The sequence below is a fragment of the Macaca fascicularis genome, chromosome 17 (genome assembly GCF_037993035.2).
Source record: "Macaca fascicularis isolate 582-1 chromosome 17, T2T-MFA8v1.1".
Taxonomy (NCBI): Eukaryota; Metazoa; Chordata; class Mammalia; order Primates; family Cercopithecidae; genus Macaca; species Macaca fascicularis.
Genome location: NC_088391.1, coordinates 20,539,217 through 20,562,228, shown reverse-complemented (window position 1 = coordinate 20,562,228; position 23,012 = coordinate 20,539,217). Strand labels below are relative to the sequence as shown.

At 41.1% G+C, this 23,012-nt stretch overlaps 1 protein-coding gene and 1 long non-coding RNA gene across 8 annotated transcripts in view; one reads left to right on the top strand and one right to left on the bottom strand.

The window, feature by feature from the left end:
* The window catches only part of LOC141408971 (uncharacterized), a 177,162-nt gene that overhangs the window by 95,911 nt on the left and 58,239 nt on the right, over window positions 1-23,012 (bottom strand). For 2 of the 7 annotated variants that reach the window (XR_012426869.1, XR_012426865.1), the window contains one exon: window positions 18,666-20,212. The exons of the other annotated variants lie outside the window; for them this stretch is intronic. This is a non-coding gene — a long non-coding RNA (uncharacterized lncRNA). Of the gene's footprint in view, window positions 1-18,665; window positions 20,213-23,012 lie in introns of those variants that run through there. 7 annotated transcript variants of the gene reach the window in all.
* Window positions 11,428-16,128, top strand: KBTBD7 (kelch repeat and BTB domain containing 7). Its single transcript, XM_005585725.4, has one exon. It carries the CDS (start codon window positions 11,740-11,742, stop codon window positions 13,795-13,797), a length of 2,058 nt encoding a protein of 685 aa, XP_005585782.3. The 5' UTR covers window positions 11,428-11,739; the 3' UTR covers window positions 13,798-16,128.

Sequence of the window (23,012 nt, the reverse complement as noted above, 5' to 3'; positions counted from 1 at the left end):
CCTATATTGTGGATTTGTCTGGCTATTTCCTTATGATATTGGTAACTTTCATCCATCCACTTAATTTAATGTATTTGGTTAAATCAATATACTTGTATTAGGCTGTTTTTGTATTGCTATAAGGAAATACCTGAGGCTGAGTAATTTATAAAGAAAAGATGTTTAACTAGCTCACAGATCTGCAGGCTGTAAAAGGATGCCACTGGCATCTGCTTTTCTTCTTGGGAGGCCTCAGAGAGCTTTTACTCATGGCAGAGGTGAAGCAGAAACAGGGACATCTGAAGAGCAAGAGGCAGGGGAAGGGATGCCACATAGTTTTAAACAACTAGATCTCCTGAGAACTCACTGTTGCAAAGACAGCACCAAGTTGGCTGGGCGTGATGGCTCACACCTGTAATCCCAGCACTTTGAGAGGTCGAGGCGGGTGAATCACCTGAGGTCAGGAATTCGAGACCAGCCTGACCAAAATGGAGAAACCCCGTCTCTACTAAAAATACAAAATTAGCCAGGTGTGGTGGCGCATGCCTGTAGTCCCAGCTACTCGGGAGGCTGAGGCAGGAGAATTGCTTGAACCCGGGAGGCGGAGGTTGCAGTGAGCCGAGATCGCGCCATTGCACTCCAGCCTGGGCAACAAGAGTGAAACTCTATCTCAAAAAGAAAAAAAAAAAAAAGCACCAAGCCATGCAGGATTTGCCCCCATGACCCAAGCACCTCCCACCAGGCTCCACCTTTAACACTGGGGATTACATTTCGACATGAGATTTGTGGGGACAAATATCCAAACTACATAGGTCCTATAAAGTAAAATTAAGTTTAAGACTAATGAAATTCAGATTAAACGCACCTGGCAAGACTATCTTATAGGTGATGTGAAATTCAAATTGCATCACATCAAGAAGTTCCTCTATCAGTGATACTAAGTTTTGAGAACTGCAGAACTCTTGGCACATGGCAACTGCATACAAACCTCTGCACTAAGAGACTGGACCAAACTCTAGCATGGAACCTAGCAGCATGAGGCTGTGTCCCTAGAATGACCCCCAGCCCCTTCGTAAAATGCCTGCCTGAGAAAGCTCAACGTTTCCAGGAAAATGTACTATTTGTTCTAGCCAACACACATTTGATGATAGGCCCATGACCTCGCTTTCTTAGAGGATTTGTTATAAAGGGTTTGCAATTGTTATTGTGTATCTCTTGCAACTCAGAAGCATCTCTCTCAAGGCCCTGAAAGTTAGTCCTTTGAAATACAATCACCAGGAAGGATAGGCCCTCTATCTCCTGCCTGGGAATCCTGTCTTAGATAACTAGCAACTAGTAGACTCAGCTGGCCTAAGCACATTACACTGACCAACCCTTTGTACTATTACACTTCTCTGACTCTGCTGAGTCCCTGCACCCTCCCCTCTCTCATCCGCCCTTTAAAACACCCAAATCACCTCTGTAAAAATTGGAACGGAGCTACACTCTTTCCGCTACCGTCAGATCACTAAATAAAATCTGTTTTCACCACTTTAAGTAATGTCCAGCTGTGTTTATCTTTGACAGTATGGTCATGAATATAATGATACTAGCACATGTTCTCCTTAATAATTAGTATGAAGTCTGTAGGGTAATACTCTGGCATCATATAAACATTGGTTCCTCATTGGGCTAGGCAGCTTCTGAGAGGACCCCAGTGATGCCCACTGCTGGCATTCATCTGCCGCTGTAATCTCCCCTTGAATGTGGACTGGATCTAGCAACTCTTCTAACAAGTAGAATACAGCAGAAGTTGTGGGATCGTCACCTCCAATATTAGGTTATAAAAATACTGTTGTTTCTGGCTCGGCCTGTGTTTCTCCTCACACTTGTGCTGGTGGAAGCAAGACTGATGTACCTCTATGGAGTGGCTTACATAGTGTGGCAAATCTGAGGCCCTCAGTCCAAAAGCCTTCAGAGAACTGAGGCCTGCCAAGAAGCACAAGTGAGCTTGGAAGCAAAGCACTCCGCCCTAGTCATGTTTTGCAGCGACTGTGGCCCCGGCCAACAGTTTCTATAATTTCGGGGGGAGAGACCTTGAGCCAGCAGTAACTCCCTAAGCTGCTCCATGATAACCTGATCCCTTGGAAACTATAAGTTGATTAATGTTTGTTGTTTCCAGCTGCTAAATAGGCCACAATACGTAACTGATACACCTACCTTTTATTTCATGGATTTAACATCAATTAATGATTCTTGCTTTGCCTGAGTCAGCTGTTGTATTGGGAGTTACAAAATGGTGATGTTCTTGGCTGGGCGTGGTGGCTCACGCCTATAATCCCAACACCTTGGGAGGCCGAGGCAGGCGAATCACCTGAGATCAGCAGTTTGAGGCCAGTCTGGGCAACATAGTGAGACTCCATCTCCACAAAAAAATTTAAAAACCAGCTGGGTGTGGTGGTGTGTCCCAGCCACTTGAGAGGCTGAGGTGGGAAGACCACTTGAGCCCCAAAGGTTGAGGCTGCAGTAAGCTATGATGGCACTACTGCACTCCAGCTTGAGTGACAAAGCGAGACTCTGTATAAAAAAAAAAAAACAAAGGGCCAGGCACGGTGGCTCACATGGGAGGCTGAGGCGGGTGGATCACGAGGTCAGGAGTTCACGACCAGCCTGGCCAACATGGTGAAACCCCATCTCTACTAAAAATACAAAAATTAGCCGGGCATGGTGGCGCACACCTGTAATCCCAGCTACTTGGGAGGCTGAGGCAGGAGAATTGCTCAAACCCGAGAGGCAGAGGTTTCAGTGAGCTGAGATCATGCCATTGCACTCCAGTCTGGGTGACAGAGCGAGACTCTGTCTCAAAAAAAAAAAAGAGAGAGAAGCAGAAAGAGATAGAGATCTAGGGCCTGTCTAGGGCCTGTGATTCTGCATTTCTACCAAGCTCCCAGATAAGAGTGGATACTACTGGCCCACAAACAACACTTGGAGTAGCAAGAATCCAGGACATCTATTACTCAATTATTAAGTATTTTTAATTGTTCTACACATGATTTTCATACAGTGAAATTTAATTAAACTCGTAATCCTGCTTCACTAAGATAGACCTATTAGTTTCCCAATGTATGGAAATCAACTTGACATCTTTTAACTGTTAATAGAAAAAGGTTAGGAAATGAAAATAGAAGCCAAAACTATGTCAAGATTCTTGTCAAAAATCTGAAAAGCCAAAATTTATTGTCTCATATGCATAACATCTTTAGAATATCAAGGAATAACAAACTCTATATCAAAGTATACTTTAGATATATTTTAAATTGAATTTGAAATGGAGTCAAGCAACTTAGGATCAACAAACTACTACTGACAGTCAAAAAATTAAAAGAAATTATTTTTTAAATGATATTTAAATGATATATTTAAATATCATCTTGTGATGCACAATGGCAATTAGGGGCACTTGGGTTGGAGCTGGGGAAGTGGAGCCTCTGGGATGCTGATAATGTTCTATTTCTTGACCTGAGCAGAGGAGCAGAGGTTACACAGGTGTATTTATTTTGTGATAATTCATTGTATTTACAATCTTTATTTGTCCCATTTTCTGTGTATATATGTATGCTATACTTCATCTGTTTTTTTTGAGACAGGGTCTCGCTTTGTTGCCCAGGCTGGAGTGCAGTGGCATGAGCCCAGCCCACTGCAACCTCCATCTTTCAGGCTCAAGCAATCCTCCCACTTCGGTGTCCTGAGTTGCTGGGACTAGAGGCCTGCACCACCATGTCCAGATAGTGTATGCTATACTTCAATACAGGTTTTTAAATAATAAAAGTTAAGAGGCTTAGGTGGGATAATCGCTTGAGTTCAGGAATTTGAGACCAGCCTGGGGAATGTAACGAGACCCTATCTCTTAAAAAACAAAACAAAACAAAAACAAACAAAAAAGGTAGGCCAGGTGCAGTGGCTCACACCCATAATCCCAGCACTTTGGGAGGCCGAGGCAGGCGGATCACAAGGTCAGGAGATAGAGACCATCCTGGCTAACACGGTGAAACCCTGTCTCTACTAAAAATACAAAAAAAAAAAAAAAAAACTAGCCAGGTGTGGCGGCGGGCACCTGTAGTCCCAGCTACTCAGGAGGCTGAGGCAGGAGAATGGTGTGAACCCGGGAGGTGGAGCTTGCAGTGAGCCGAGATCACGCTGCTGCACTCCAGCCTGGGTGACAGAGCGAGACTCTGTCTCAAAAAACAAACAAACAAACAAACAAAAATGGTGTATAACAGGTTTGAAACAAGTTAGCTGCTATCAAATAATGTGGAACAGAAGTCACGTCCTAAGGCAGCCCGCTCACTAGGTACCCTCCAACTGAGGTAGGGGAGAGTGGACCCATAAAAACTCTCATGCAGCCAATGACTAAAGGCAATGTGGAATTGTATTAGTCCATTTTCTGTTGCACATACCAGAATACCTGTAACTGGGTAACTTAAAAAGAAAAGGAATTTGGCCAGGCGTGGTGGCTCACGCCTGTAATCCCAGTACTTTGGGAGGCCGAGATGGGCAGATCACTTGAGGCCAGGAGTTCGAGACCAGCCTGGTCAATATTGTGACATCTCTACTAAAAATACAAAAAAATTAGCTCGGCGTGGTGGTGCACCCCTGTAATGCTAGCTACTCAGGAGGCTGAGGCAGGACAATCGCTTGAACCCTCGAGGTGGAGGTTGCAGTGAGCCAAGATCACACCACTACACTCCAGCCTGGGTGACAGAGCAAGACTGTCTCAAAACAACAACAGGAAAAGGAATTTATTTCTTACAGTTCTTGAAGCTGAGAAATCCAAGGTCAAGGAGCCACGTTTGGCGAGGGCCTTCTTGCTGGTGTGTAATTTGCAAAGTCCCGAGGCAGTACAAGGTATCACCTGAGAGGGGGAGTTGAGCCTGCTAGCTCCGGTCCCTCTTCTTACAAAGTCACCAGTTCGTTTCCCATGATAACTCATTAATCCATTAACTCATTATTCTATTAATCCATTAACCTGTTAACCCATTAACCCATGAGTGGATTAATCCATTCATGAGGGCAGAGCTCTGTGATTCAATCACCTACTAAAGGCCCCACCTCTCAATACTGCCACATTGGGGATTATGTTTCAACATGAGTTTTGGAAGGGGCAGTCAAACCATAGCAGAAATCATTTTGAATACAGAAATAAAGGCGTGAACAGTTTGTAGACTCTACTTAAAAATCAAAGTAAAAACAATACTGATGGGCCCAGGCTGTACAGCTGGCAGTGCCTGACAGCCTACCTGACGCTGAGTTGGATGGGGTACAGCATAGGGAGCAGTAGCTGGGTGAGGTAGGAGAAGGGAGTCGGGGTTATCACTTACAAATGGCACTGAAGCCTAAACTCTGAAGTGAGTAGGTGCTTTGCTTTCATGGGCCTCTTTATGAAGCAAAGTATGTAAAAGTTGCCATCAAGGACAAACAAGTGAAATACTTTATACATTACGGGTGGTTGGGATGAAAAGTGGAATGAATGGGCTCCAAAAAGTAGAGTACTCAGGTACATGAACACCAATCTGTAGAAACAGGGAGAACTTGGAGAAGCAAATCAGGAACAAACTTCACAGGAGAAGAGGAGGGGGGCTGCCCCAGCAAAGAAGACATCTGGTCTGCAAGGGAAAAATGTGGAAATCACGTGGAAATGGAAATGGAGAAGTACCAATGACATAGCTCAGCCTCCTCAAAAGAGCCCCAGTAGATGCCACTGTTGAAAACACTCATGAACAGAGTTGAAGTTAAAGATTTCTGAAGAACTAAAACATGTTTTGTTGATGAGTGAGACATAATGACCAAACAAAAACAGCTTTATCTTCCTGCCGGGAAGATTGTGGATTCTATTGTAGAGGATTATGTAAATTACAAGAAAACTTGAGGGACCACAGATAATAAGGAGTATGTTACTAATACAGTTGTGGCAAAAATGGAAAATACTTGAATATAATGCTAGGCACTCAGATACTTTACAAATTTGAAAGACTGCAGTATGCTGAAATCCTTGAAGATTACCCAGAGGCACTCAAGTTCCAGGTGTATGGAAGACCACATCTGTTGATATAATTTGTATGAATTGGACCAATGTTGGCCCAAACACCTCTAGAGGAGAGGAACCTTGCTTTATGACTGAACTATCATCATAATAACCTCCTGGTAAAGAATTCTGCAATTTTATTTAATGCCAACAGTTATAAAGTGGCTGTTCCTGAGAGGATAATTACAGTACATAAAATGCACAGGTCTGAAGAGTAGTTTATTGAGTTTAGAAATTGCATTCACACATGTAACCACCAGCCCAATCTAGAAGAAAACATTTGCATCAGCCCCAGACATTTTCTCATGTTCCTTTCTAGTCAGTCTAGCAATTTTCCACCTCCCCACTACCCCTTACCCAAGAGAGGAAGCCTCTATTATGATTTTTATTCATCAAAGCTTATTTTCAGTGTTCTGGAACTTCACACAAATGGTCATACAGTGTGTACTCTTGTGTATCTGGCTTCTTTTGCTCAACATAAAATTTTTGAGAACCATCCACATTATTGTATATCAGAGGTTGTTTGTTTCTTATTTCTGAGTACTTTTACACTGTAGGAATATGCTGATATGGTTTGGCTGTGTCCTCACCCAAATCTCATCTTGAATTGTAGCTCCCGTAATTCCCACGTGTTGTAGGAGAGACCCGGTGGGAGATAATTGAATCATGGGGCAGTTTCCTCCATACTGTTCTTGTGGTAGTGAATAAGTTTCACAAGATCTGACGGTTTTATAAGGGGTTTTCCCTCTTTGCTTGGCCCAATATTTTTTCTCATTCTCTCTTGCTGGCCGCCATGTAAGATATGCCTTTCACCTTCTGCCATGATTGTGAGGCCTCCCTAGCCATGTAGAACTGTGAGTCCATTAAACCTCTTTTTCTCTATAAATTACCCAGTCTCGGGTATGTCTTTATCAGTTGCATGAAAACGAACTAATACATTTGCTACAATTTTTTTCATTCTCCTGTTGATGTATATTTGGATTGTTTCTACTTTTGGATGCTATGGATAAAGCTACTGTTATCCAATATAATGCTTAGTGACCTAAGTGAATTTCTACTCTACCTTAACTCTGCTTATGCCTGAGATCAGAAGTTCCCCATTGTGACCAAGCTGGCAAAGACTGGTGGGATCCAAGATGTCAGCTCACTTGACCTCTGAAGAACTTCTAACTTCATTCTGATCTAATCTCTATGTTAAATGACACTCCTGTCAGCTGCATGACAGTTGACAATCACCATGACAATGATCAGAAGAAACCATAAAAGGACAAAAAGTAATGTGGCACTCTGGTTTCCGAGTTCTTCACACATGCCAAGAAAAAACACGAATATTCCTCCCCTTGCTTTTTCTTTTTTGAGACGGAGTCTTGCTCTGTCGGCCAGGCTGGAGTGCAGTGGTGTGATCAGGGCTCACTGCAAACTCCGCCTCCCGGATTCAAGTGATTCTCCTGTCTCAGCCTCCTGAGTAGCTGGGGTTACAGGTGTCCATCACCACACCCAGCTAATTTTTGTATTTTAGTAGAGATGGGGTTTCACCATGTTCCCCAGGCTGATCTGGAACTCCTGGGCTCAAGCGATCTGCCCGCCTCGGCCTCCCAAAGTGCTGGAATTACAGGTGTGAGCCACTGTGCCCAGCCCCACCCCTTGCTTTTAATACCCATCCTCTTCATTAAAGATGCCCTATATCGGGGCATCGGGGCTGGGAAGCTCTCAGAAGCTGAGAAATTGATTTGTGAGCCATGCTCCTGCTTCTCAATTCCACGGCCATGAAATAAAACCTGCACTGCTTGATGCTCACTTTCAGTTTCGCATCTTGGCTTCATGACATAGAACAGGGAAAAATATCATCTTCACAGGACCAGCTTTGTCATTAACACTATCATGAAGATACTTACACAGTGTTTTTGTGGATATATGTTTTCATTTCCCTGGGGCACTGCCTGAGAGTTAAATTACAGGGGGTTTAACATTAAAACAAACTACAAAAGAGTTTTCTAATGTGGTTGTACCAATTTATACTCCTATTATTAGCATAAGAGAGTTCCAATGGCTCCATATTTCCACCAATATACAGTATCATTGATGTTTTTAAGTTTAGCCATTCGGGTATTCAGTGTTTTCTCATTGTGAATTTAATTTGCATTGGTCACTGGGTATACATGTTACCAATATTTTTTCCCAGTCTATGGTTTATCTTTTGTTGTTTTCACTGCCTTTCCGTAGGCAGCAGCTTGTAATTTTGTTGAAAATCACTATGTCTTTTTTTTATGACCTGTGTTTTTGGTGTCCCAAGAAAACTTTGCCAACCGCAAAGCTATAGTCTTCCATAGTCTTCTATGTTTTCTTTTCTTTTTTTTTTTTTTTTTGAGACAGAGTCTCACTCGGTCGCCCAGGCTGGAGTGCAGTGGCACCATCTCGGCTCACTGCAAGCTCCGCCTCCCAGGTTCATGCCATTCTCCTGCCAAGTAGCTGGGGCTACAGGTGCCCACCACCACGCCCGGCTAATTATTTTGAATTTTTAGTAGAGACGGGGTTTCACTGTGTTAGCCAGGATGGTCTCAATCTGCTGACCTCGTGATCCTCCCACCTCGGCCTCCCAAAGTGCTGGGATCACACCGCGCCTGGCCCTATGTTTTCTTTTTGAAGCTTTATAGTTTCCACTTTTCCATTTAGTATTAAGAGAAATTTTGAATTAATCTTTTGCTTATGGTGTAAGGTAGGGGCAAGGGCAACTTTTTGTCTTACATTCTTGATCCAGTTGTTCCAATAACGTTTGTTGAAAAGAATTTTCTTTCTTCATTGAATTGCAATGGTATATCATGCTGTATTTCTAAAATTTTAAATTTAATTCCTCAGTTGCACTAGCCACATTTCACATACTCAAGAGCTACATGTGGCTTCTGGCTACTGTATCAGCCAGCACAGATATAAAATATTTCCAAGTTTTATGGGACAGCACATAGATCTAGACCTTAGGGAATAGTGGCTAATAGATATTTTCAATTGTGTGACAGGTAACCTAAGGCAAATAACGCAGTAAGAGGAGATATAAGGAAGGTAAAAATCAGTCACTGCCTATATGAGGTACCTAGAGTAGTCAAATTCATAGAGACAAAGAGTAGAATGGCAGTTGCCAGAAGTGGGGGACTAGAGAGTTATTGTTTAATGGGTACAGAGCTTCAGTTTTGTGATAGTTGCAAAACCGTGTGAATATATTTAATGCTAAAGAACTATACACTGAAAAATTTTAAATGGTTAAATTTAGTGTTATGTGTATTTTACCAACATTCTAAGAAGTTTTTTAAAATGGCCATTCCTGTGCTGGTCATGTGACTCATGCCTGTAATTGCAGCAACTTAGAGGCTCAGGCAGGAAGAGTGCCAGACTAGGCTGGCAGGATAGTGAGACCCCATCTATAATTTTTTTTAAAACATTAACTGGGTATGGTGGCATGCATCTACAGTCCTAGCTACTTGGGAGGCTGAAGCCGAAGTATTGCTTGAGCCCTGGAGTTCGAGGCTGCAGTGAGCTATTATGGTGCCACTGCACTCCAACCTGGGTGACAGGGTGAGACCCCATCTCAAAAAAAAAAAAAAAAAAGAAAAGAAAAGAAAAGAAAAAAGGCTTTTTTCCCTAGCTGGTTGTTCACTGCAAGTGAGAAAACAATCATTGTTACTAATAATGACTGACTTAATTCCCTCTGGTGTATCTGAGGGATGTCTAACATCTCTTTTTATTTACAGAGGAGATATTGGAGCCCAGAGGCTGACTTAATTTAATGTGTCTACCCTAGAGGATTTCCAGTGGACTTCAGCTGATAACAGAAAAACAATTTGAAAGTTTTTCTCTTGTAATGTGTTATCCATACATGCATATAATACTGATGATTTTCTTTATTGGGTTATGGTAATATAAACTAGCAGCAGGAGCAGTCACTGGTTTTGTAATAAAAGTTATCTGAAAAAGTCAATCTGTTACCAGTGGAGGGTGTCCAGGTTCTTGGCGTTTTGGACAAAGAATTGGAAGAAACACATAAACAAAGCAAGGAAAGAATGAAACAACAAAATCAGAGATGTACTGAAAATGAAAGTACACTCCAGTGTGGGCGCAGGCCCAGCACAGGGCTCAAGGGCCCTGTTACAGAATTCCTGGAGGTTTAAATACCCTCTAGAGGATTCACTGGTTACTTGGTGTATACCCTATGTAAACGAAGAGAATGAATTAAAGTTACAAACTCATTTACTCGGCATACACCCTATGGAGAGGGTATTTCTTGTTATAGCTAAAGTGTGAATCGGCCTTATGTTCCCTGCCTCCAGACCCTATTTTCCTGCCTCAAATCTCTAATACTTGATTTTGATGATTTAACTGTTGATCAATGCAAATATAAAAGACTTTTGTAAAGCATAGGCTATACTGTATGTTAATTCAAGGAATGTCAGGGCATGTACTAATGCTGAATTCTGAGAATCACGTGCTTTTGTACAGAACAAAGTCTGTTTCTTGAAATATTTTGAGTTAAATACTCCCTAAAACTCCTTAATAAAGGCAATTACAGAATCTGTTAATTGATATGTGGAATGGCAGTGAAAGAGACTGTATTAGACGACTTGAAAACACTCATATTTGGAGCTTAATGAAAATATTCCTGCTCCCCAGAGATGAAATGTTAGTGAGAGTAGCAAATAATCTATTTTTATATGCCCGATTTGCATATTTGAGGCCATCTATTAACACCGTTCTTTAGGACCTCAACCTAGTCGTCTAAGACATCCTTATTAAACAAGGCCAATACGTACCATTTAACATTGAAAATAGTTAATGCCCTTCAAAATCTTTCAAAAGAATAAAAATTAAAAACTAAGTTCTTTGTAAAATTTTGCGGTTTAAAATAATTTTAAAAATTTTAAAAATTTTTTGGTTTCAAATTAGTGGGTGCCTCATTTATCATAAATTATAAAAGAGAATCTAACAATTATTGGCTACATTCTAGGCACGGGGTAACGCTTTATTGTTCTTCTAACCAAAAAAATACATGTATCTAAGTATCCTATGTAACGTATCATTCAATCACACAAAACCCTATGAAATACTGGCAGGGCCCGGTGGCTCACGCCTGTAATCCCAGCACTTTGAGAGGCAGAGGCAGGAGGATAATTTGAGCCCTCAGGAGTTCAAGACCAGCCTGGACAACAATAGTGAGACATCGTCACTTCACCATCATATCCAGAATTAATTTCTACTGTTAGGGCAGTCAGCGAAAGGAAAGCTCGCGATATTACACAAACTACTACTCCCAACATGCAAAGCGGTTTCTTTCCCTCTGTCCCCGCCCGGCCGTCCGAGAGCCCCAGCAGGCCTCGGGGCGCGAAAGGCAACCTGGAAGCGGTAGTTCTCCTGGGCGCCTAGCGGGATCGCCAGCGCGGCAGTGGGGCCTTCCGCGGCTCCAAGCCAGCGGGTCCTGTGAGGGCGAGCGGAGGCGGAGAAAGGGCGCGGGAGTGAGAGAGGGTGAGTCAGCCACTGTCTACGCAATAAAGGGAGACCTCACCGCGGGCTAAGGCTGAATTCAGAAGTGCGGCCCGTGCCGCAGTCTGTTCCAGGACGCGGCTTGTCTTAGCGTCAGCGAGGGAAGGTTGAGGAGGAGCCAGAGCCGGGTCCGGCAGCCTTTCTCGCTATCAGCGCCCGTCGCCATCTCCACCATGCAGTCCCGGGAAGACGCCCCGCGCTCTCGCCGCCTCGCCAGCCCCCGCGGTGGGAGGCGGCCCAAGAGGATTTCCAAGCCCTCGGTTTCGGCCTTTTTCACGGGTCCAGAGGAATTAAAGGACACGGCCCATTCTGCAGCCCTGCTGGCACAGCTCAAGTCTTTCTACGACGCGCGGCTGCTGTGTGATGTGACCATCGAGGTGGTGACGCCTGGCAGCGGGCCTGGCACGGGTCGCCTCTTTTCCTGCAATCGCAACGTGCTAGCAGCTGCGTGTCCCTACTTCAAGAGCATGTTCACAGGTGGCATGTACGAGAGCCAGCAGGCCAGCGTGACCATGCACGATGTGGACGCCGAGTCCTTCGAGGTGTTGGTCGACTACTGCTACACGGGTCGTGTCTCTCTCAGCGAGGCCAATGTGCAGCGCCTGTACGCAGCCTCCGACATGCTGCAACTGGAGTATGTGCGGGAAGCCTGTGCCTCCTTCTTAGCCCGACGTCTTGACCTGACCAACTGCACCGCCATCCTCAAGTTTGCAGACGCCTTCGACCATCACAAGCTTCGATCTCAGGCCCAGTCCTATATAGCTCAGAACTTCAAGCAGCTCAGCCGAATGGGTTCAATTCGGGAAGAGACTCTAGCAGATCTGACCCTGGCCCAGCTGCTGGCTGTCCTGCGCTTGGATAGTCTGGACATAGAGAGTGAGCGGACTGTATGCCATGTAGCTGTGCAGTGGCTGGAGGCTGCTCCCAAGGAGCGGGGTCCCAGTGCTGCGGAAGTCTTCAAGTGCGTGCGCTGGATGCACTTCACTGAAGAAGATCAGGACTACTTAGAAGGGCTGCTGACCAAGCCCATCGTGAAGAAGTACTGCCTGGACGTTATTGAAGGGGCCCTGCAGATGCGCTATGGTGACCTGTTGTACAAGTCTCTGGTGCCAGTGCCAAACAGCAGCAGCAGCAGCAGTAGCAGCAGCAACTCTCTTGTATCTGCAGCAGAAAATCCACCCCAGAGACTGGGTATGTGTGCCAAGGAGATGGTGATCTTCTTTGGACACCCGAGAGATCCCTTTCTCTGCTATGACCCTTACTCAGGGGACATTTACACAATGCCATCACCTTTGACCAGCTTTGCTCACACTAAGACTGTTACCTCCTCAGCTGTCTGTGTCTCCCCAGACCATGACATCTATCTAGCTGCCCAGCCAAGGAAAGACCTCTGGGTGTATAAACCAGCTCAGAATAGTTGGCAGCAACTTGCAGATCGCTTGCTGTGTCGTGAGGGCATGGATGTGGCATATCTCAATGGCTACATCTACATTTTGGGGGGGCGAGACCCTACTACTGGAGTTAAGTTGAAGGAAGTGGAATGCTACAGTGTTCAGAGAAACCAGTGGGCATTGGTGGCTCCTGTCCCTCATTCCTTCTATTCCTTTGAACTCATAGTGGTTCAGAACTATCTTTATGCTGTCAACAGTAAGCGCATGCTCTGCTATGATCCTAGCCACAATATGTGGCTGAACTGTGCTTCTCTTAAACGCAGTGACTTTCAGGAAGCATGTGTCTTCAATGATGAAATCTATTGTATCTGTGACATCCCAGTCATGAAGGTCTACAACCCAGCTAGGGGAGAATGGAGGCGGATTAGTAATATTCCTTTGGATTCAGAGACCCACAACTACCAGATTGTCAATCATGACCGAAAGTTGCTTCTCATCACTTCTACAACCCCACAATGGAAAAAGAACCGAGTAACAGTGTATGAGTATGATACTAGGGAAGATCAGTGGATTAATATAGGTACTATGTTAGGCCTTTTGCAGTTTGACTCTGGCTTTATTTGCCTTTGTGCCCGTGTTTATCCTTCCTGCCTTGAACCTGGTCAGAGTTTTATTACTGAGGAAGATGATGCACGGAGTGAGTCTAGTACTGAATGGGACTTAGATGGATTCAGTGAGCTGGACTCTGAGTCAGGAAGTTCAAGTTCTTTTTCAGATGATGAAGTCTGGGTGCAAGTAGCACCTCAGCGAAATGCACAGGATCAGCAGGGTTCTTTGTAAATAGATTTTGAGACACTAAGATGTTTCTACTGCTACGGAATGTATTTTAAACACATATCCTTTCTTTTTCTTGAAAAAAAAAAAGTTGACCAGGACCACAGATTTGGTTTAGAAAGGGTAATATTTTGAAATACTACAAGGTTTAAACAGTCCACAAAATCGACCTGTTTAATAATATACCTTCCTGAAAGTCCAAAATTAAAATATGGAAGCAAGAACTATGTAATTGACTGGGATGCTTGGTAGGTTTTTTTCATTGTTCAAATATTCATTGCACAGTGGATTGTTTTGATTAGTTAGTATGCTTTTTTTTTTTTTAATTAATTCAGTCTTCTGTTAATTTTTAAGTTTTGGTTAGTGCCACAAGGAATTTAACTTTTTAATCTGTACAATAGAAAACTGGACTAGGAATTGTTGGTGGAGTTTTGAAGGATGTATACTTTCCTTCAAAATAAAGTGGTAGATTTTCAAAATTTTACACTAGTCAGTTCTTTATATTCTAAGTTAAATATAGTTTGTAAAATTATTTTGGTTTTCTACAAAGGAAAAAAAATTGCATATATATATATATATATATATAAAGGTTACTGAATAATGATTTCATTTTGATAAATGTGCAGAATGGCCTCACAAGCTCACAGAAAGTAAAAAATAAGTAAATAAAAATAAGGATTCCACTGTTTTAAAATAAATCTCAGTTTTTATTTTGGAATATAAAATGTGTATTTGGTATATGTGACCAATTTTCTTTCCCAAAAAACACCCATTCTAGTAATGTCATGAATTAAACACCCTTCTAAACCAAAAAAAAAAGGTAACTTGCTTTTTACGTTTGTATTTTTAATCTATGCCCAATACATGCTTTATTGACGCAGAAGAACAATTCCTAGACATATAATTGGGTAATGCAAATTTTTATCCACTGGTCATGACTTGTCTTAAAATGTTTATTTGCCTCCCTAAAATATTTTGGCTGTATAGGTTTGGTGTTTGTCCTAGAGGATTCTCCATCAGAAAGTGATTTATTCTTTACTGTTTTGTGAGGTAATATGGTTTAGAACATATATATAAGCTAAAAATGGTATTTTATTCAGATCAGTAGTTATCATGTCTATCAGCTATAAAAAAAAATCAAGTGCCAGCCAAGAACTTTAAAACTTTAAGCTGTGTATTATAAAACTGTTTTGTGTAGCATTGGAATATTGTCCATTTTGTAAGTCACTGTGAATGTTCTTATCAGCTTGAAGGTATTTTTGTATTAAAAGTTGACATTTAAGAACCTAAGTGAATAACGGGGTTTGGGGCCAGTAGTGAAAGTATGTTTCCTCTAAAATATTTCCCTAAACAGTGGTATACATGGTTATTTTATTATGAGATTTGTATATGTTCTGTGTTTCTCTGTGAACCATGTTTCAGTCTCTCTGTCACCATATGTAAGGGAAAGTCCATAAATATAGACTAAATTGCACAAAACTGAAATTGTTAATTACAAGAAAATATAGGTGCTTACCTTTTGAAGGTTTATTAATACATGTGATTGTCACAATACGTATATAAAAGTGGTGTACATATACAGATGTTTATGGTGTATAAATTTTTCTATACCCAATTAGAATTATCTTCCTGATTCTTTATTCAATAACATGCTAATTCCTCTTCTATGTTCTGTAGTGACAGAATGCTAACTTTTCTTACACCCTGGCAGAGGACAGGAGTCTGGTCTAGGATGGGGAACTGAATTTTTGAACGAAAAGGGAAGAGAAAGGATAAAGAAACAAACAAAACGCACAATCATGTTTCTTAGTCATTTTGATTGGCCGTTTGAACAGTCTACAAGTTTAACGTTATTTCTAGTGAAGTAAGATGCCTGCCCTAGCAATACATGTTTCTTCAAAAGCGTAAATGTGCTTTAGTGACCTAAAGCTAAATTCTAAGTACTGCACTTAATACAAAGCTATTTCTCAGTTGTGTTATTTTTGAGCCAAATTCTTCTTCACCATTTAACTTCTTGTTGGTAGCTTTTTGTTTTGTAAAAATTGAGAGATGGCAATGCTTATGTCAACCAGATTATCCATCTGCAGAATTAAGGTATGCAACTGGTAAATAAAAGACAAATGCTCCAGTTTGTCTTTCTCAGCCTTTGAGTTCTTAACCTTTGAGTTAAAACCTAGCCTAAATAGTGGGAATGTCGTGGTTTTCAGTGAGGTTTTCTTGGGAAGGATCTTGGTTTTGTGATCTATTTGTGAATTAAGAAGTAGATGTTAACCATTATTTTATAGATAAGTGATTTGTACATGGTTAGTTATAAATAAAACTGGTACTAGAACCCAAGTTTCCTGACTTTCTAATTCAGTGGTTCTGCTAAATGTACAAAATTCTCCCTGTGCTGTGAACTAGCAGTGCTGAAATATCTTCATGACAAGAATCCTTTTCTAAGTTTTCCAATTAATCAGCACATTGTTTAACAAATGCTTTCTATAATGTCATTTGTAGGACTGCCATTGGTAGGATTTAGTTTTATTTCATATGCTTTTAAATTCAAACAGTAAGTAATACTGGTGTTTTCAAAAAGGTAAAATAGAAGACTAATTTAGCAAATAACTTGTTTAAATGTAGTTTTAGGATTAAATTATAATAGCCCCTCATACCTCCTTTAGTTGAGCAGTGTTGTTCTGTTTTGGTACCTGGATCTTAATAGAGAATATCATGAAAACTTTTGACCCATTCTTCAGGAAAATGCCTGTGTTCCTAATTTTATAATTTTAAGGGTATAATGACATTTCTGAAGTTCATCCACACACCAAGGGTAAAAACTCTTGTGACAAGGTCTGAAGAACATATCTACAAAAAGAAATTTGCATTTTTCACAAGACACGTAGGTCAAATGTTTGTAGGGTGAAGGAGTAATTCCCAAAATAGGGCTAAAGAAATAATATATGGCCAGGTGTGGTGGCTCACGCCTGTAATCCCAGCACTTTGGGAGGCCAAGGTGGGCACATCACAAGGTCAAGAGATCAAGACCATCCTGGCCAACACAGTGAAACACCGTCTCTACTAAAAATACAAAAATTACCTGGGCGTGGTGGCGTGCGCCCATAGTCCCAGCTACTTAGGAGGCTGAGGCAGGAGAATCACTTGAACCCGGAAGGCGGAGGTTGCAGTGAGCCGAGATCGTGCCACTGCACTCCAGCCTGGCGACACAGCAAGACTCCATCTCAAAAAAAATAAAAAGAAAAAAAATAAAAAAAGAAATAATATACATTCACCATCTGAAAGAAATGTGAAAATTAGTACCTCAGAATGAAGGCAAAGCTGACATTTCTGAAATTCTAATTTCCTCATGATGAGTAATGGAAGAATGGATAACAAAATGTAAACTATTCAAAGAATAAAGTGCAGTAGTGTATATGAAAGCTTTGAAACTCAAGTGTTATACAAATGTAAGTGATACGATTATTGTCCAAGAAGGCTGTGTATAAGGATTTAAAGCAAAATACATGGTTCAGATGTTTCGAACTATTGGCACCATGGCTCATTATTAAAAATACATCTTAGTAGCAAAAGTTCATTGTCTCTTCATAAATAGGAAAACAAGTGATTGGAAAAGTGCATCTACCTGAAAGGGATCTATAGTAAATGTACTCAAAAAATATAATCAATTTGTTAAACCCTGCTCATTAAACCAGGAACCAGTGCTTTGCCCGATGTTATTTTACCAATTTGTGCTGAAGTGAAAAACTATAAAACACAATGAATGAGTTGTAAAATAAAAATTATTCTATTAGATTTGTTTCACTGTTCAAAAATTGGAAATGTAAAAATTCTTCAGCCTTATATCAGTCCCCTAAATACTAAAAGAAAGTCGACTGGTCTTTGAAATCCAAAAATCTGATAACCAGAATGTAAATATCCTTTCATCACATCTCTACTTCCCATATCTATTTGAAACTTCAACACTGTTTCATCTTTACAACTAATTTTAGAAGAATATTTGTTATAGCAAATATAATAAAGCAGAAAGTATTAGGAGGCAAAATTATAGAAAAGGTGACTAGCAATCCCAAGAGAATTAATTGATAATGTATTTGAGAACTATAGAGTGGATTAAGTATATACAAGACAGTTTTTAAATGAAAAACAACAAAAAGGTACTGTTCAGAGAAGCTGCCAAATTTTAGAGGAGTACCTTACAGGCAATAGGTTTTACACCCTTTTCTTAACTCTGGGCTCTTTTGTCACCTAGATCCTTGCCAGCAGCTTCTCTTTGTCACTTTACCCTTGTGGACTCAACATGGTCCAAGGCACAGGGCAGGCAGGGAACAGATATTGTTGCATATTATTCCCTCCATATCTGAGACATTTTCTCCTACTCTGTGGGGAGTCTCTCAATGGAGATCTTTTACACTGTCACTGCCAAAGCAATTTTGGTTACTTGGACCCACCATATCTTTTTTTTTTTTTTTTTTTTTTTTTTTTTTTTTTTGAGATGGGAGTCTCACTCTGTCACCCAGGCTGGAGTGCAGTGGCATGATCTCAGCTCACTGCCACCTCTGCCTACCAAGCTCAAGCAATTCTGCCTCAGCCTCCTGAGTAGCTGGGACTACAGGTGCGTGCCACCATGCCTGGCTAATTTTTTTAGCAGAGACGGGGTTTCACCATATTGGCCAGGCTAGTCTCAAACTCCTGACCTCGTGATCCATCTACCTCGGCCTCCCAAAGTGCTGGGATTACAGGTGTGAGCCACCGCACCCGGCCAGACCCACCGTATCTTAATCAAGAATATTCTTTTAGGGAGAAATTATTTGTTAATTTTGGGGAACCTAGCAAATAGCAATGGTTCTCACCTCAAGGCACAGCCTGATCCAGAGTGTCAATGTCTTCAAGGCTTTATTAGTACAGAGAATATGTCATAGGATGAGGTTTTCTCTCACTTAATACATTAGTTAGCACATAAATTGGTTGTACGCAAGAGAGACCTTATATATCTTTAAATGGATTTCTCATATAAAAGTCCAATCTTTTATGTAGGTCCTGATCTACAAAGTTATCTGAGACCCAGGCTTGTTATCTTCCTGTTGTACTGCCCTTGGGGTGTTACCCTGTTTCACATGGTCCAAGATGGTTCACCCCCTCATGTCCATATTCCAGCCATCAGGATGGGAGTGTTGGAAGGGCATGACCCTGTCCTATAAGGGAAATTGTACATATCACTTCTGGTCACATGACACTGGCTAGCTCTTAACTACATGGCCACACCTAGCTGCAAGGAAAAGGTAGTGTTTATTCTGTCAACATGTATCCAGTTAAAATTCAGTGGTTCCTTCTTGAAGAACGCTGAGAAAGAACATCGGGATACAAACAGCAATGTCTACTACGTCATCTGTCAGGCTAGATTTTTATCACCTGACAGTTAAAATCACTGCCAGAAGTCCCAAGACCTTCAGTGTACCAACTTAGAGAACCCACTGGTATGCTTCTCTCTGTGTATTAGTAATTTAAATAGTAATAATTTTTTTAAAAACCCATGGAAAGTGGCAATATTTTATGTATTCTCTGGCAGAAAATTCCCTGTGAGTTCTAGGACTCTGATCACTTGTAAGAGATAAAGTTGGGAAATGTTGAGGAAGACCAATAGGTAAGCAAATAACCTCAATAAAGGTTATAGTTCCTATTGTGGCAGATTCTACAGAGACAGCAGAGTTGCAAAGGTGGGAATGTTCAGAGTACAGCATGTATTTTGATGTAACCTGATCGATCCTAGGATGGAAGGGGAAGCTTGGCATAAGAACAAGCTGGAAAAGTCGGTAGGCATCAGCTCTTGAAGGTCTTATATGCCGTCAAGGAGTTTGGACTTTTTTTTTTTTGCATACAATGTGAATTCATTGAGAATTTAAAAATAGGGATTTGACAAAATTGGATTTGTTTTATTGAGACCCTTCTGGATGTACTGACAGTGCAAGATTGTGGCAGCAAGAAGAACATTTAAAGGGATGTGTTGTTGTAGTCCAGACAGTTACATAATGTGGTTCTCAATGGGGAGTAGTTATGGAATTGATGAGGAAGGAACAGATAAGTCAGTTACACTTATCTGGACCTATAATTGTATGTTTGGAGACGAGGGAGCTGTAAGGAGTATGAGAAAGGAAGGCCTGTAAGTGATTTCACCTTTCTTGCTTGGATGTTGTGTTAGAGTATAGGCCAAACTTCCGTATCCAAGAGGCCCTGGAATGTAAGGTAGAAACCTTTTTGTATACATTCAGTCCAGAAGTGAACAGCCAAGTATTGCGGACTAGTTCTGCCCCATGGGGTTGTTTACGGGCCCAGGTTCTTTTATCGTTTATCCTCCCAACCCGCAGTGAGCTGTCTGTCCTCATGAGGAAAGCACATTCACCAGAATTGTATCTGTGTTTTCAGCCTGTGAAAAAGGGGAAAGAGGAAATGGAAGGCAAAAAATCTTTTCATTTTAAAGAACTTTTACATCACTTTTGCTATTTTTTTAATTGGGGAGAACTTAATCATATCACCATGCCCAGTTGCAAGATGAACTGGGAAATATTGTCACTAAATGGATGTGCTTAGCTAAAACTCACGGAGCTCTATTAATAAATAGGTGTGAATAAATTAATATATTTTAATATAAACACGTTCAGTTTTCTGTATTCAAATGCAGGTGGTTCACAACGTCATGCAGGCATTATTGTTATCATGGACATTTCAGATATCCCTACAATTATCCTTCCACAATAAATTCAAAGCCAAAAGTTAAATTTCATGTCATGCTGAATAATGATTTTTTAATAAACAAATGGGCCCCTGCATACATTTAACACAGAGAGACAAACACACCTCATATTTTTGCTATTAAGTCTAGTATTCCTAGGAGCGGCAGAAATTAAGCCTCCAAGGGGCCCAGGGTTCTCTTCCTTAATCCCTAAACTCTTTCCAATCCTCTTACCTTCTCCTCTGGGAACTTACTGGCTTAGCCTTCTCACTTATCCCATATCCCAAAAGCTCTATTACTAAAAGGGAGGAGAATGGATGAGGACACAATCAGCAATCTCCGTCACAGTTGACTAAACGGATGCTGTTGTTTAATGGATTTGGGAACACAGGAGTCTTGATTTGGAGACATCAGTAGATGTATTTGGTGTCCCATATCACAGGCCTTTGGCCCACCTCTGATTTAAGCTGCAGCTATGGCAGAAAGGAAAGGTTGATATAGATGGAGATGAGTTTCTGAGTATGGCTTTGGACTTCAGGTAGTTTATACCTCTAATGTTTTCTTTCTTTGAATTAGAATGCAAGATTTTCTGCTGAAAGGGGAGCCCCATGGGCAAGGGTACTTGAAGACAGGGTGAACCTACTAACTGGTAAGCTTCCTGAGATCAGGGGATAAGGTCTATTTCATCTTTATAGCCCTCATAACCCTAATCAAAGAGCCTTGAACAGAGCTGAAAAAACATTTAAGATTGGAAGTGTTACTGTAAAACAAAACTGCTCATATTCTAGATCTTAACAATATAAGATATATATAGTATAAATTTACGTTTTTACATAATCCTTTAGTGGCTTGAATTTCTGTATATTGTTCTTCATCATAAGTTGATTCTTAATTTTTTTTTTTTGAGACGGAGTCTGGCTCTGCCACCCGGGCTGGAGTGCAGTGGCCGGATCTCGGCTCACTGCAAGCTCCGCCTCCTGGGTTCATGCCATTCTCCTGCCTCAGCCTCCCGAGTAGCTGGGACTACAGGCGCCCGCCACCTCGCCCGGCTAGTTTTTTGTATTTTTTAGTAGAGACGGGGTTTCACTGTGTTAGCCAGGATGGTCTCGATCTCCTGACCTCGTGATCCGCCCATCTCGGCCTCCCAAAGTGCTGGGATTACAGGCTTGAGCCACTGCGCCCGGCCGATTCTTAATTTTTTTGTCAGTTAGAATCATAGGATATTAGAGCCCAGTTTTCTTTCTTTCTTTTTTTTTTTTTTTAATTGAGACAGGGTCTCACTCTGTTGCCCAGGCTGGTGTCTAGTGGTGCGATCACAGCTCACTGAAGCCTCAACCTCCCTGGCAGAGCCCAGTTTTCTTATATAAACCCAAGGAACTTTAAATAATTTACCAAAGCTTATACTGCTAGTTATTCATAAAACTGGAATTAGAACTGTGTTTTCTATCTCTTAAACCAAGGCACTTTCTAGTATACACTCTTGCCTGCTGAGTAGCACTACCTCAAATACAGGACTCGGAAAGTAAAATCACTATTGTTCTTTTTTGTGTGTGTATTTTTTGTAGAGACAGGATTTTACCATGTTGCTCAGGCTGGTCTTGAATTCCTAAGCTCAAGGGATCAGCCTGCCTTGGACTCCCAAAGCGCTGGGATTACAGGCGTGAGCCACCACACCTGGCCTATTGTTCTGCTTGAGATTTCTTTGGCCCTGCAGTCTAGCCCTGATGCACCTTAGGGCACGTGGTCTGGAATTTCTGACTCCTTACTCAGAACTCTGAATCGAGAGAGGGCCCAACTAAAAGTCATCTTAGAACCATGGAGAAAGAGTGTTAAAAATTGGCTTTCATTGAAACTAAAATCCAACCAAACCCTTCAGTGATGATAAGTTTCAAAGTATTAAAACATGGTATTATTTTTAGTATTACATTATGCTTATATTTTAGTATTCTATTTAGTATTTATATATTTTTGTATTTTATTTTGACCATGTCAGTTCAGATCCAGTAATCTCAATGAGAGCATTTAGCTAATTTAATAAATATTAAATTATTTTTATATTTAAATTCACAGTTATAAATAGATGTGTGAAGAAATAAATAAATCTTATAAATTCACAGTTATAAGATATAAATATATCAAGGTAATAATAAGACGTACTTTCCCAAAAACTACCTATGTTCTGTGTATTCACTGAACTCTTAAGAATTGAATGAATGCTTAAGGAGCAATAAAATCATTTCTAAATCTAAACAATTTGCACAGTATTACAGTAAAAATTTTAAGATATCATGTCATATTTATTTCAAAATGCAATCTAAATTTTTCAAAAGCCTTTGTGTGTTTACTATCATGAGATATTTAATTATAGCTGGAATCAACCTTAAAGTTACCATGCTGACAGTAACGCTTGAGATCTCTGAAATACCAAGGACTCTTAATACCTGTGTAGCCAGTTCACAATTTTCTAAGAACTCAAGTCCTTTCTTTTTCCCAT

Bases quoted from the DNA above. Each gene is read 5' to 3' on its own strand.
- KBTBD7 (XM_005585725.4), top strand. From the start codon at position 11,740: ATGCAGTCCCGGGAAGACGCCCCGCGCTCTCGCCGCCTCGCCAGCCCC.